A 12,095-nucleotide genomic window follows, 5' to 3' on the forward strand; every position below is an offset into this window, starting at 1 on the left:
ATACTACCGTCGCCATTATTTAATTTCATTCAGCTATAGTCATTTTCTTACAAGAGGCCTGCGCGAGTCATTCAATTTATTAGCAAAATAGTAGAATAGAAGCAGGTCGTTTGCCCAGGGCGCTTTTTTTGTAACCAAGCGAAGCGAAATGGGAACAGTGCTTGTTTTTTTTAATCTAATCTAATTTGTCATGCCCTTTTCTGAAATTTAACATATGTTGTATGTAAAAGTCATGTCGCTAGCACGAAGTAATCGTGTGTTCTTTCATGCATGTGGAATTGAGATACTGAAGTGTTACGAATTCATTCTCGATTGTATGAAAGTGAATAATATAAGGACTATGAATTGGTAGAAGGGATAGAGCTTTATCGTTAGGCTGACAGTCCTACGCAACTATTGATTATAGTCTATGTTTATTAATGAAAAATTGTGTAGACGGACTCTCAACGATCGACACGCAACAGGCCTGAAGCTAGGGATTAAGCTGTTTGATGTGCTTACCTTCACATTTCTATTTCAGTTAGACGGAAAACATACAACAATCTCATGAATTCAGTAAACTAATGAAACAAGTTACATTAAAATGTTTATTTGAAATTTATAGTAAAATCCGTGTGTAAGCACTTGTCTGATTCATTTTGTATTCAGAACGGACCAAAACAAAAAGATGCTTTGTCATCATTGCTTTTCAACTTTACTTTAGAATGTGCCATAGGGCCAAGAAAACTACAGACAGGGAACTGAATTGGACATGTCAGCTTCTGGTCTATGCTGATGATGTTAAATTGTTGGGAGAAAACATAACGAACAAAGAAATTGTATTAGCTAATACTAAGGAAGATGGACTAGAAGTAAACAGAGGAAATTATATGTTCACATCTCATCACCAGACTGCAGGACAAAATTATATAAAGGTAGCTAATAAGTTTTTTGAAAATGTGGCAATGTTTAAATATTTGTGAATGATATTAACAAATTAGAATTACATTTACTTGGATATTAAGAGCAAACTAAATTCAGAGAAGACTTGCTACCATGCAGTTCAGAATCTTTTGTCTTCCCATCTATCTAAAGACAAAAATTTACAGGACTATAGTTCTACCTGTTATTTTGTATGTTGGAAAACTGGTTACTCAGGTTAATGGAAGGTTATAGATGATAATTTGATGACAGGGTGTACAAGAAAATATTTTTGGATCTGTGAAGTATGAAAAAATTCATAATGAAGAGCTTCACAAGTCATACTGTTTACCATATAATAGGGTGATTGAGGATAGTGAAATTGGTTGGACATGTACACATGTAGGAGGTTAAAAATATGTGTAATATTATGGTTGTAAGGCCAACAGGGAGGAGACCACATGGAAAACTTAGGCATAGGTGGTAGGATAATATTAAAACGGATCTTAGGAAAACTGGGTTTGGAGATATTGACTGGACTCATCTGGCTCAGGACAGAGACTGATGGTGGGCTATTGTGAATGCGGTAATGAACCTTCAGGTTGTACAAAAGGCGGGTAATTTGTTAAATACCTCTGCTTCATGTGGTTTTAGTTAGCAGATTATGGCCATCAACCATCCCATATGTAAGTACATAGGGTCTTGGATTGCGTGGTCGGCTGGCGCTCTGTTGATGTGGGCGGGAGTTGTGCGTGTTTCTCCGGTAGGTCACCGGCGAATCAGTTTCAGTGCCACTAGTAACAGCGAACTATGAATATTTCTCATCACTAATACATGTTATTACATTAATTGCTCTTACCCTAAATCACAAAAGATGTTCAAAGTGACTTCCTTGTGCTTGCAGGCAAGCTTCACATCTCGTTAACATGTTTCTAAATACTCGATGAAGCTCTTCTTGGGAAATTGTCGAATATTTTCTTTAAGTTCTTCTGCAGTGTGCTGATTGTTTACATAAACTTTGTTCTTCAACATGGCCCACAGGTAAAAATCGCACGGGTGTAAGTCTAGGGAACGCAGAGGCCACTGATCAATAACTTGTTCACCAAACACTTCTCTTAATGCTAACATCGACCGATCAGCTGTGTGAGCTGTAGCATTGTCTTACATGAAGAAACCGTAAGTCTTTTCTTCATCGGTCATTTCTTGGGAAAAGGGTCTAAGTATTAAATTTACATAACGTTCATAATTTATGGTTTCATTATAAGAGATTGGCCCTATTATTCTCTTGGAGGTAACTGCACACCAGACTCCAACCTTAATGTCATGAAGAGGATGTTCATGCAACTGATGTGGATTTCCGGAACTGTAGTAGCGGTTGTTTTGAGTGTTGACATATCCACTTAAATGCAGCCATGCTTCATCACTAAAAAACAATAGCTCTGGATTAACAATCCCATCATGCACGGATCCCAACAGCCATTTGCAGAAATGGATCCTAGCACCACTGTCAGGATTTGTGAGTCTCTGAACAACAGTGGTCTTACATGGTCGCAATTTCAGAAGTCTCGTTGCTGTTTGAGCACATCCCAATGACATGCCAGATTGTGCAGCCAAAGATTTCCTTGGACTTTTTTCTAAGAAAGACCCAATTTCTCTTCTGTCAATACACACCGTTTCCTATTCTTCTTTTTATCCAAAACTGATCCCATACTATGAATTTTTTTTACTACTCTCTCTATCATGGACTTGCTAGGAACACTTACACCAGGAAAATGTCTGCGAAATTTACGGCGGCATCTTCCATAGGATGAATATTTGGCATATGTTTCGACTAAGAACACACGTTGCTTAATACTGTACACCATATTATCAATGTCAGTCCGCTACGAGAGACGCAATGAAAACTGATTCGCCGGTGACTCATGGGAAGAACGCGCAAAACTCCCGCCCACATCAACAGAGCGCCGGCCGACCATGCACTCCAAGCACAACCTCAGCGTCATAAATTGAAGACCCGGTATTTTACATATGTATCATTTCATGTCACCATTTCAAGCTTACTGTACAATTTCCCTATCAGAAACATGATTAAGGACAAACTATTCTACACATTATACAAGTTCACTTCAAGTAATGAGAAAATAGGTCTTCTAAACTAATTTATTCTACAAAACATTTTTATATTTCTAATAAATTACAGTGTAAATGTAATTAAAATATCTGTCTATTCCAAAAGGTTTGTAATTCAAGAGAAATGTCATAGTTTGGATCTGTTTTAAACAGAAATCTGAAAATTACTTTCTGTCATTCAGTACTTTTGGAAAGTAAAAGGATTTCAGATGAACTGACAGGTACAGATATCACTGTTCAGGATTTTTATTTCATAACATGTTCCTAATGCAATGGTATCTATGTTACCTTTGACATAAAACATTATCCAAAGCTGATGCATAGCAAACCAATATACTGCAGTATCAGCAAATGTCCTAAACTTAAATTAATCCCTCAGACCACGAGCTGTACCACTTTATCATCATCAATATAAATGTTGTTCTGCTTCAGATCCTCTGTGTTAACAATGATGATACGAGTATCTCTTTCACCAGATGGACCCTCCTCCACAAAAGTCACCAGTGTGACAGAACACTGCTCACTGCGATGCGCATTCAGTTCAGCTTCGGATCCAAACTTCTCCCCACAGTCTGAACATGCCAATGTATCCTCCAAAGCATGCTTCTTCAAGTGAAGATTCAGCTTGCCCTTCAGAGTGAATGACTTACTACAGATGCTGCAACGATAAGGCCGTTCTCCTGTGTGCAGGCGAATATGACCAACAAAGGCTGATCTCCAGAAGAAGCGCTTTCCACAGTGAGGGCAGAGGTAACGCTTCACTTTGTCATGCAGTTTTCTATGGACATACAATGCAGTAGGGCCTGTGAACGCTTTAGGACATTTGCTGCAAGCGTAGGGGCGTTCACCTGTGTGGTGTCGGATATGGATAGCAAGCTGCTGGTTGGTGTAGAAAGCTTTACCACAGAGTTGGCAACTGTACGGCCGCTCCCCAGTGTGCCGTCTCACGTGCAGCTGTAGGTTTAGCTTCTTCTTGAACTCCCGACCACAGTACTCGCATATGAAACTCTTACGGCTCATACTCGTGCGGTACCTTTGCTTACACTGTGAAGAATGCTGCAATTCCTTGTAATTTCCTGGAAATGCAGCTTTATGATGTTGTTGCACCAGAACTTGATCCTGGTGATCTCCACACGATGAACTGATACGACAGTGACTCAATGGACCGTGCAATTTCAGGTGACGACGAAGGGCAAATGGTTGTGAGAATACCTTATGACAGACTGAGCAAGTTGTATCTAAACGATGTCTTGCAGTGTTCTCAGTCTGCTTCTCCGTAAGGCAGGCTTGGTAGTGAAGAAGAAATTCTTTTCCTGACAGCCACGATTGGCCACAAATGCTGCATGTCAGCATTTCATTTGAGGAAGCATGTTTCTTTTCAACATGTTCTGTCATACCACACCATTCAGAGAATTCCTGATCACAGTTCTGGCAGTGATAGTCATTTATGAGGGGCTGGCAGTACTTGGGATGTTCACGACTAGATGTGAAGCTGAATGTTTTGAGACACCTGTCACAGTTATAATGACATTCACCACTGTGTGTGGTACAGTGCTGTTGGAAACTTGCAAGGTTTTGCATGACTTTCCCACAGACTACACAAGTATGACAATGAGGAGTAGACGCAGGTTGCGGACACTTGCGCTCCACTGAAGAATGAGCATTACAAAACTCAGAATGACAACTTCTGCAAGCGCAGCGTGTATGATCATCGTTCAGCTTTGCCATGTCGTCTGCCACATGCTTGTGGTTTCTGAATTCGGTTGAACACACATGACACGAGTCACTGGAAGGCATAACCAACAGCTGGTCAACAGCGCCCTTAGCAGCTCGTTCTGGCACCTGGAACAAAGCACCCACACTGTTATGTGTGACAAGAACAGCTACAGAAGGTTGAAATTTAGATAAAGAAATGGAGATGCAATAATGTAAATTTCATTCTAGTATTCTGAAATGCTTACTCCAACATGGAGTACATTTTCCAAAGGGAAGGCTCTTACAAACATGGAACTGAACCTTCAGGCACTTAAAAGGCAGGGAATTTTTGACTAACCAAGCCACTATTAGCTAATTACAATATTATCACAATTAAATAGCATAAGAGATTCAAAATATAGCAAAGTATAACTATCTTATCTATTGGTAATGATGAGCTTAAACATCTGTACTCCTCCCCCAGTATTGTCAGAGTGATAAAGTCAGAAGAATGAGATGGGAGGGGCATGTAGCACGCATGGATGTGACAAGAGGTGTGCACCGGATATTGCTCGGGAAGCCTGAGGGGAAGAGACCTAGACATAGATGGGAGGATAATATCAAGCAGGATCTATGGCAGATAGGAGTTGAAGGAGACTGGATTTTGTTGGCTCAGGAAAAGGTCCGGTGGAGGGCTTTGGTTAATTCGGTGATGAACCTTCGGGTTCGGTAAGCCATCTGGTTAATTAGTTAGTTATTGGTTACTAGAATAACAACCAATTGCAATCAACGGGACATAAAAATATCAGTATTAGGTTTTCAAATAAGTTATATTATATCTAACTTCAGAAAAAATGATCTACACATATGAATGTAATTTAGAGACCGAAACAATTTATTAATCAGCACCCCACCTGTATTCTGTGTGGCCCACATACAATTTTGATACATTACAATGACCTGTTTGATTAAAAAAATAAGTTATCTCTTAACTTAAAAATAATAATTAAGCAGTTGATAAAAATAAATCAACAAATCTGTGATCATCACCACTGATGAACCATCATACAGAACAGACCAAACATCACACTTAAATGACACCTCAATACCAGAGACACTTAATATACAAAGAAAATACAAAAGAAATTCAGATTTATCAGCCTTTAGGAGAAAAAATTCAGAACATTTGGCAAAAGATCAATTGTGGAACCAGTCATTTCTTGTAGTGGAGTTGTCAGAAGGAACATTCATAAAAAAAAAACTTTTGAAGTTAAACAGAAATATGTATTTTCAGTTACAGACGTCAGTCATAGCGGACCCAACTGCAACTATCTGTAGACTTTTGACTGATTTATGACTGTACCATATGATGTACAAGTAGCCTGATCAAGGTCCTCTAGTTATATATAATTTCCAGTGTAAAATTAGTAAATAATAATCGATAAACCAGACACTAAAACAATACTTGCAAAATGACAAGTAACTCAGAGTAGTGAATGGTGGAAAGAAAAGCTGTCCAGTCATAAGAAATAGCACAAAACTCCAAAAGTGCTAATGAAATGAAAACATATTTTGTTTGAACGAACACCAGTAAGTAGGATTTCAGATTTTCCCAGCAGTGAGCCTGAAGGCAGCTGTCTTCTGGGTTGTAGCACTGTGTAGTCTGGTGGAAGGGCCTCCATCATCAGGGTAATCATCACCCTGATGATGGAGGCAGCTAGACATCTGAAACGTCAGTAAACCTCCACAAGACTACACAATGCTACAACCCACAAGATAGTCGCCTTAACACAGTAAAATGGCAGGGAAAGAATGGAAGTGAAAAACATTATGTGAATTAAGAGACAACAAATATTTTGGGAACACAGATTTGAGGTTTTACATTGCAACCAGATGACTCAAGTCACAGACCTGAGTACTTGTACTCTGATACTGAGAAGAGTTGGTGGTAGGAGATTTGCAATCATGGCACCATGTACAGGAATGGAGAAAGACGTAGTTTTGTCGAGTTCATTCATGCTACAGATACTAATCGTTGCATTTTCCATTGGAAGGGTGGTGTGATGCTGTTACACAAAGTAAAAGCGGTTATTTGAAAACTCCTTAAGTTCAGAAATGAAATATCAATGTTTGAATTGAAATTTAGATATTCCTTTTCTCAATTTGAGAACTGCATATGCCTAATAGATACCACTGAACTGAAGTGGCTTTCAACAGAAACTCGTTAAAATATATCCAATACCTTGGCCAGTTTCCCCTTGTGAGGCATGAACTGGTGCGTGCCATGGACACGATAGTGCCGGTACAACTGCATAATGGTAGTAAAACCCTCCCCACACTCCTCACAACCAACAGGACTGTCTCCCACGGGGAAGTTGACAGGTCCCAGGCCAGGGTGGTATTTTCGTTGGCCACACACATCACAGCTCAACACCTGACCTTGATGACATGCCTTGCGATGTGCGACCAGGTTGCCCCAAGAGACATAAGTGTTGCTGCACAACTGACAGGAGAAGAATCGACATTCCCTGGAAAGGACAACATGTAATATCAGGCTGAGGCAGCCCATTATTTGATTCAAGTGACTAATTCAGAGTATAAATTTTTCTTCAATTCCACATTTGAGAGCAATGCTATAGAGAAAAATTACTTAAATGTTTACTGTTTCAACAAAAGCTTCTTATATTGGTCCTGTAGTGTCTCTGGCAATTATTTATATTTATAAAACAGAGTGGGGATAATTTGGTTGAAGTACTTCTGAAATGACAAAGGCAAGACGCAGTCAAGTACCACTGGTGGTCTACACACTCAAATTTCCAAAAAAAGTGTCTCATTAAAATCTCCAATTTTGTAAACTTTTTGAGTTTCATGATCGCAATTCTAATGATCAACAACAAACCTTTTCACAAGTAAGTTCTACTCAGGATCACTTCCGTACATGCAACCCTTTAACAAATTTTGCATGCTTAGTGAAGAGAAAGGTGAGTCTAATAAAAATGTGGTTAAATGAAACCTGTAGCAAAATTCGAGTATCTGAGTCATTCTTCATCAAGAATGGTCTAAAACAAGGAGATGCTTTTGTCTCCCTTGCTCTTTAACTTTGCGCTAGAATATGCCACCAGGAAAGTCCAAGATAGGCAGGAGGGTTTGCAATTGAATGGGACACATCAGCTATTGGCATTTGCTGATGATGTTAATTTATTGGGGGACGATATCAATACAATAAAGAGGAACGCAGAAGTTTTACTAGAGGCTAGTAGACAGGTGGGGCTAGAAGTAAATTCAGAAAAAACTAAGTACATGTTAGTATCTCGTCATCACAAGACAGGCGGGGAAAATTATCTTAGGGTAGCTAATAAATCCTTTGAAAGGGTTACAAAGTTCAAATATCTGGGAACAACAATAACAAATGAAAATGACACTCGTGAGGAAGTTAGGAGGAGACTAAATTCTGGAAATGCTTGCTACTTCTCAGTTCAAAATATTTTGTCTGATTTCTAAGAACTTGAAAATTAAAGTATACAAAATAATAATCTTGCCTATTGTTTTGTATGGGTGCGAAACATGGTCTCTCACTCAGAGGGAGGAACACAGATTGCAGGTGTTTGAGAACAGGGTGTTGAGGAGGATATTTGGGCCTAGGGGAGAAGACGATGGGACATGGAGAAAACTGCATGACAAACTTAAAAATCTGTACTCCTCCCCTAATATTGTCAGGGTAATTAAGTCGAGAAGAATGAGATGGGCGGGACATGTAGCGCGCATGGATGGGACAAGAGGTGTGCACTGGGTATTGGTTGCGAAGCCTGAGGGGAAGAGACCGCTGGGGAGACCTAGACATAGATGGGAGGATAATGTCAGGCTGGATGTATGGGAGATAGGAGTTGAAGGAGACTGGATTTTGTTGGTCCAGGACAGGGTCCGGTGGAGGGCTTTGGTTAATTCGGTGATGAACCTTCAGGCTCCCTAAGCCATCTAGTTGGTTAGTTAGTGAAGAGAAAGTGGACAAAACAGGGTCCAGGTTAGAACAGCATATGTGCCTGATCTTTAACCCTGTTAATTTTACCTGTGGGATAGTCTGAAGTATAAAGTGTACAAATCATCACCATATGGAAAAAAGAGTTTAAAAGAACATCTGGAGAATGCAGTGACAGTGTCTGTGTGAGTTAGTGAGTGTGATTGTGCATAAATTTGTACATTTTCAGCACCTATTACAATCAATTAAATTCAATTCTATTCATCCTACTTGTCAAAACATTGAAATAGGATACATCTCCAAATGCATGGCTCACAAGTTACATCAATATTACCACACAATACAACTCATAAAATATCTAGAGAAGGTACTTTAATTGTTCTTATGGAGTGATCATAGACTCATGTTCGGGTTAGGAAACTAAAGTCACCCACTTGTGTGTCACCATGTGGGCATCAAAGCTGCTGAAGTCATTAAACTTTCTGGGACAGAAGTCACACAACAGTGGCAAAGACAGGTCCAGACCATGAGCTGAAAACAGTGTTTCCTCATTGAGAGTCACACAGACATCACTATCACCCTTGGTAGCCAGCAATTCCCTCCTGTCACCCCTGAAATAAGAGAACACAAAAACCGCAATTATGGATGGTGATGTTATATTACCAATGGTAAAGCCATTTCATCACAGTACATACCTTATAACAGCGCTCTGGTCTTCTTCCTCTTGAGAACTCTCTCCCTGCTTCTGCTCCGCCTCCTCAACATGGTGTTCATCTGCTGGCCTTGTGCTTTCCTACAAAAATATATTTTTGTAAATGTCTCAGGAATTGAAATAAAATTCCCATGTAATGTTCTACTGAGGAAATGCAAAGTTAAGACAACTTCCTAACATAGTTTCATACAGAATTTCCAATATCTAAAAGTATGTAAGATTTTGAGGTTTTCACAACAGTGAATATGAAGATTTCTGTCTTCCGGGTTGTTGCACTGTTATCCTGATGACGGAGGCAGTATGACCACTGAAACATTGGTTAACATATTCCAGACTACACAGCGCAACAACCCAGACAGAAACCTTCATCTGAAAGTATGTTTTTACACTGGCCTGTAATATACAGAGCTGGGGAAAATGGTGAACATAAATGACACGAATGTATAGAGCAATGCAAAGAAAAAAAAAACAGCGGAACAAAATACCCTAGAAGTTGTTGTCACAGAGATAATGGTGTCAACAGTACTGTCAAATGGAACAAAAGTTTGAATAGTTGCAACAGTGCAGAAACTGTGGTGACGCTGATGCACAAAGGCAATTAAGAGAAGACAGATGAATGGTAACACAGAAGCTGGCAAACTACACTCATGTATTAAGAAGTATATCTGTATCACATGGTGAAACACGTGGATTGATACGGCAGCATGCCAGGTACCTCTCTGCATATTTCATGACTGCAACATCAGCACCACCACCACACATATCAATCATCAGGTACTTATCACAATATTCCTTTAAGGTGTACTCCATTTGATTTCACCTTTCATGCTGATGGACTATTATCACATATGACTGCACACTACACACTGAGCATTGTCAATGTTAGTCATTATGACCATGGCACTGACAGTGTGTGACCTTAAATTACAGTCACTGAACTCTTGTGCTGACACAGAGTGACTGCAAGCTTGACTGTACTTTCTCAGCTCTAGTGATGACAACTTCCCCGCCATATTTTTTAGTTTGTTTCTTCATGTTCTACACATTCCTGTCACTTGTGTCTGCAACTTTTCCCACATCCTGAATACAGTATTTTAACAAAAATGTAAAATCCAAGTCATCTAGACAATATAGTAAGTCGGCCACCGTAATGTTTGTTATAAATTAAGATCTTGCAGCAAATTTGGGGTCTATTTTATAACACGGCCAACAGTTCAGTATTCAAAACAGGTTATGTCAAAATATGTTGGTTAAAATACCATACGGGGATTGATGTATAGTGAATGGTGAGCTATTGTGAATTAATGTAATCCAGTCGCTACGAGTAAGCAAGTCATATTAAGTCTTGGATGAACATGATAAATGTCACCTGAATTTTCGTAAAATCGTCGAACTTGCTTCCTAGGTCAATTACCGAACCTTCTCCATCTGTATTCGCCGTACTACACACAACGGCATTCTTCGGTAACAGACCCGACGACACTTTCATTCTCTTTCACTGCATTAGTACTATGCATGTTCACTGTTCGCTTACATGCATGCATTTAGTGTGAAACTTAGACCAGTAGTTGTCATCATGTTATCATTATATTCATGGTGAACACGCACAGCAATTTATGTCTCGATACGTGCATTCATATAATTAGTGAAGCTGACAATCTACGTTGGTAACACGTGAATTACGTACTTTTCTTCTTCCAAAGAGGTTTGGGGTGAAGGAAGTGGTTCAAAGAATATAAAACTCATCACACGGATAACCAAACATACTTATCACGAATAACTACGCCATATATATCACAGATAACATACATTTGCGGTTCACTGAAATATAAAGTGTGAGCTATTGACTAGTGATGGGCAGGTTGGCAATGCCCAGCAGGAAAAGAATTTTAAACCTCAATTTCCACCTGAATATACGGTTAGCTTCTAAGAGTCTCTGTTGTATGGGTTTAGCTAGTTAGATTACCTCACTCTGCATAGTAAAGATTTTAGAATGCATGCTAAATTACTTTTTTTGTTATTTTACGTGGAAAGTGCAAGTAATTGCCTTGGTGGCACTGTAAAATGGTTGGTGCCACTGAATAACTTACCATGGTTTTACGCTGATCAGATTATGTTTCCTCAAAAACTCCTTGACCTGGAGGAGTCGAATACAGCAAATTCAATTTTGCATGTATATCAGCTCCTGATTACCTTAGGAAGAAAACTGTCTGCTTCATCACTTCTCAATAATTAGACTTGTTAGTGGTACACAGAAATGCCGTGCTTTTCTGTCTGTGGAAACAGGTGAGCTTTGCAGCAGTGTTACCATTTGTTTTCTGAATGTGTACAATACTTTTATTTCCACACGATGAAATAATGCAAGGCTTGGAACACATTCAGCGACTTGTGATTTGTGTTTCCGATTACTTTCGGTAGTTAGATTGCATGCAATCTAAAAAAATTAAATCCGCGAAGAAGTAAAAATCAACTTTCTTCACCCTCAGTGGTCCTCATCTATCATCTCATCCATATATTTTATGGTTTCGTCTATCAGCTTTGTTGACAAAGGTGAAACAGACGGCCACAACACGATGCATCCATCACGTAACTGATGCTGAAAACATGTCAGCAACACAGATATTCAATAAAACTGCTTAAGTCAATGAAATCCGCTTCAGAGTACTTCAATACCATTAATGT

At 39.3% G+C, this 12,095-nt stretch overlaps 1 protein-coding gene and 1 long non-coding RNA gene across 3 annotated transcripts; one reads left to right on the plus strand and one right to left on the minus strand.

Moving 5' to 3' along the window:
* On the plus strand, window positions 1–5,681 carry LOC147872216 (uncharacterized). The gene is made up of 2 exons (XR_015537759.1): window positions 1–914; window positions 3,507–5,681. It is a non-coding gene; the product is annotated as an uncharacterized LOC147872216 (long non-coding RNA).
* Window positions 3,261–11,675, minus strand: LOC110835235 (uncharacterized). 2 transcript variants are annotated; one of them, XM_022075253.2, is made up of 5 exons: window positions 11,504–11,675; window positions 9,397–9,494; window positions 9,136–9,312; window positions 6,968–7,253; window positions 3,261–4,872 (listed from the first exon to the last, which is right to left on the minus strand). In XM_022075253.2, the coding sequence occupies exons 1-5, from the start codon at window positions 11,504–11,506 to the stop codon at window positions 3,406–3,408; spliced, it is 2,031 nt and encodes a 676-aa protein (XP_021930945.2). In that variant the 5' UTR covers window positions 11,507–11,675; the 3' UTR covers window positions 3,261–3,405. The 2 variants fall into 2 exon arrangements, with proteins under 2 accessions (XP_021930945.2, XP_021930944.2); XM_022075252.2 differs by lacking the exon at window positions 11,504–11,675 and adding an exon at window positions 10,783–11,094.
* Between the last annotated feature and the right edge of the window lie 420 nt (window positions 11,676–12,095).

Source organism: Zootermopsis nevadensis, unplaced genomic scaffold (genome assembly GCF_977971745.1).
Source record: "Zootermopsis nevadensis isolate Lab colony 2312 unplaced genomic scaffold, Znev_1.0 Znev_ptg000030l, whole genome shotgun sequence".
NCBI lineage: Eukaryota > Metazoa > Arthropoda > Insecta > Blattodea > Termopsidae > Zootermopsis > Zootermopsis nevadensis.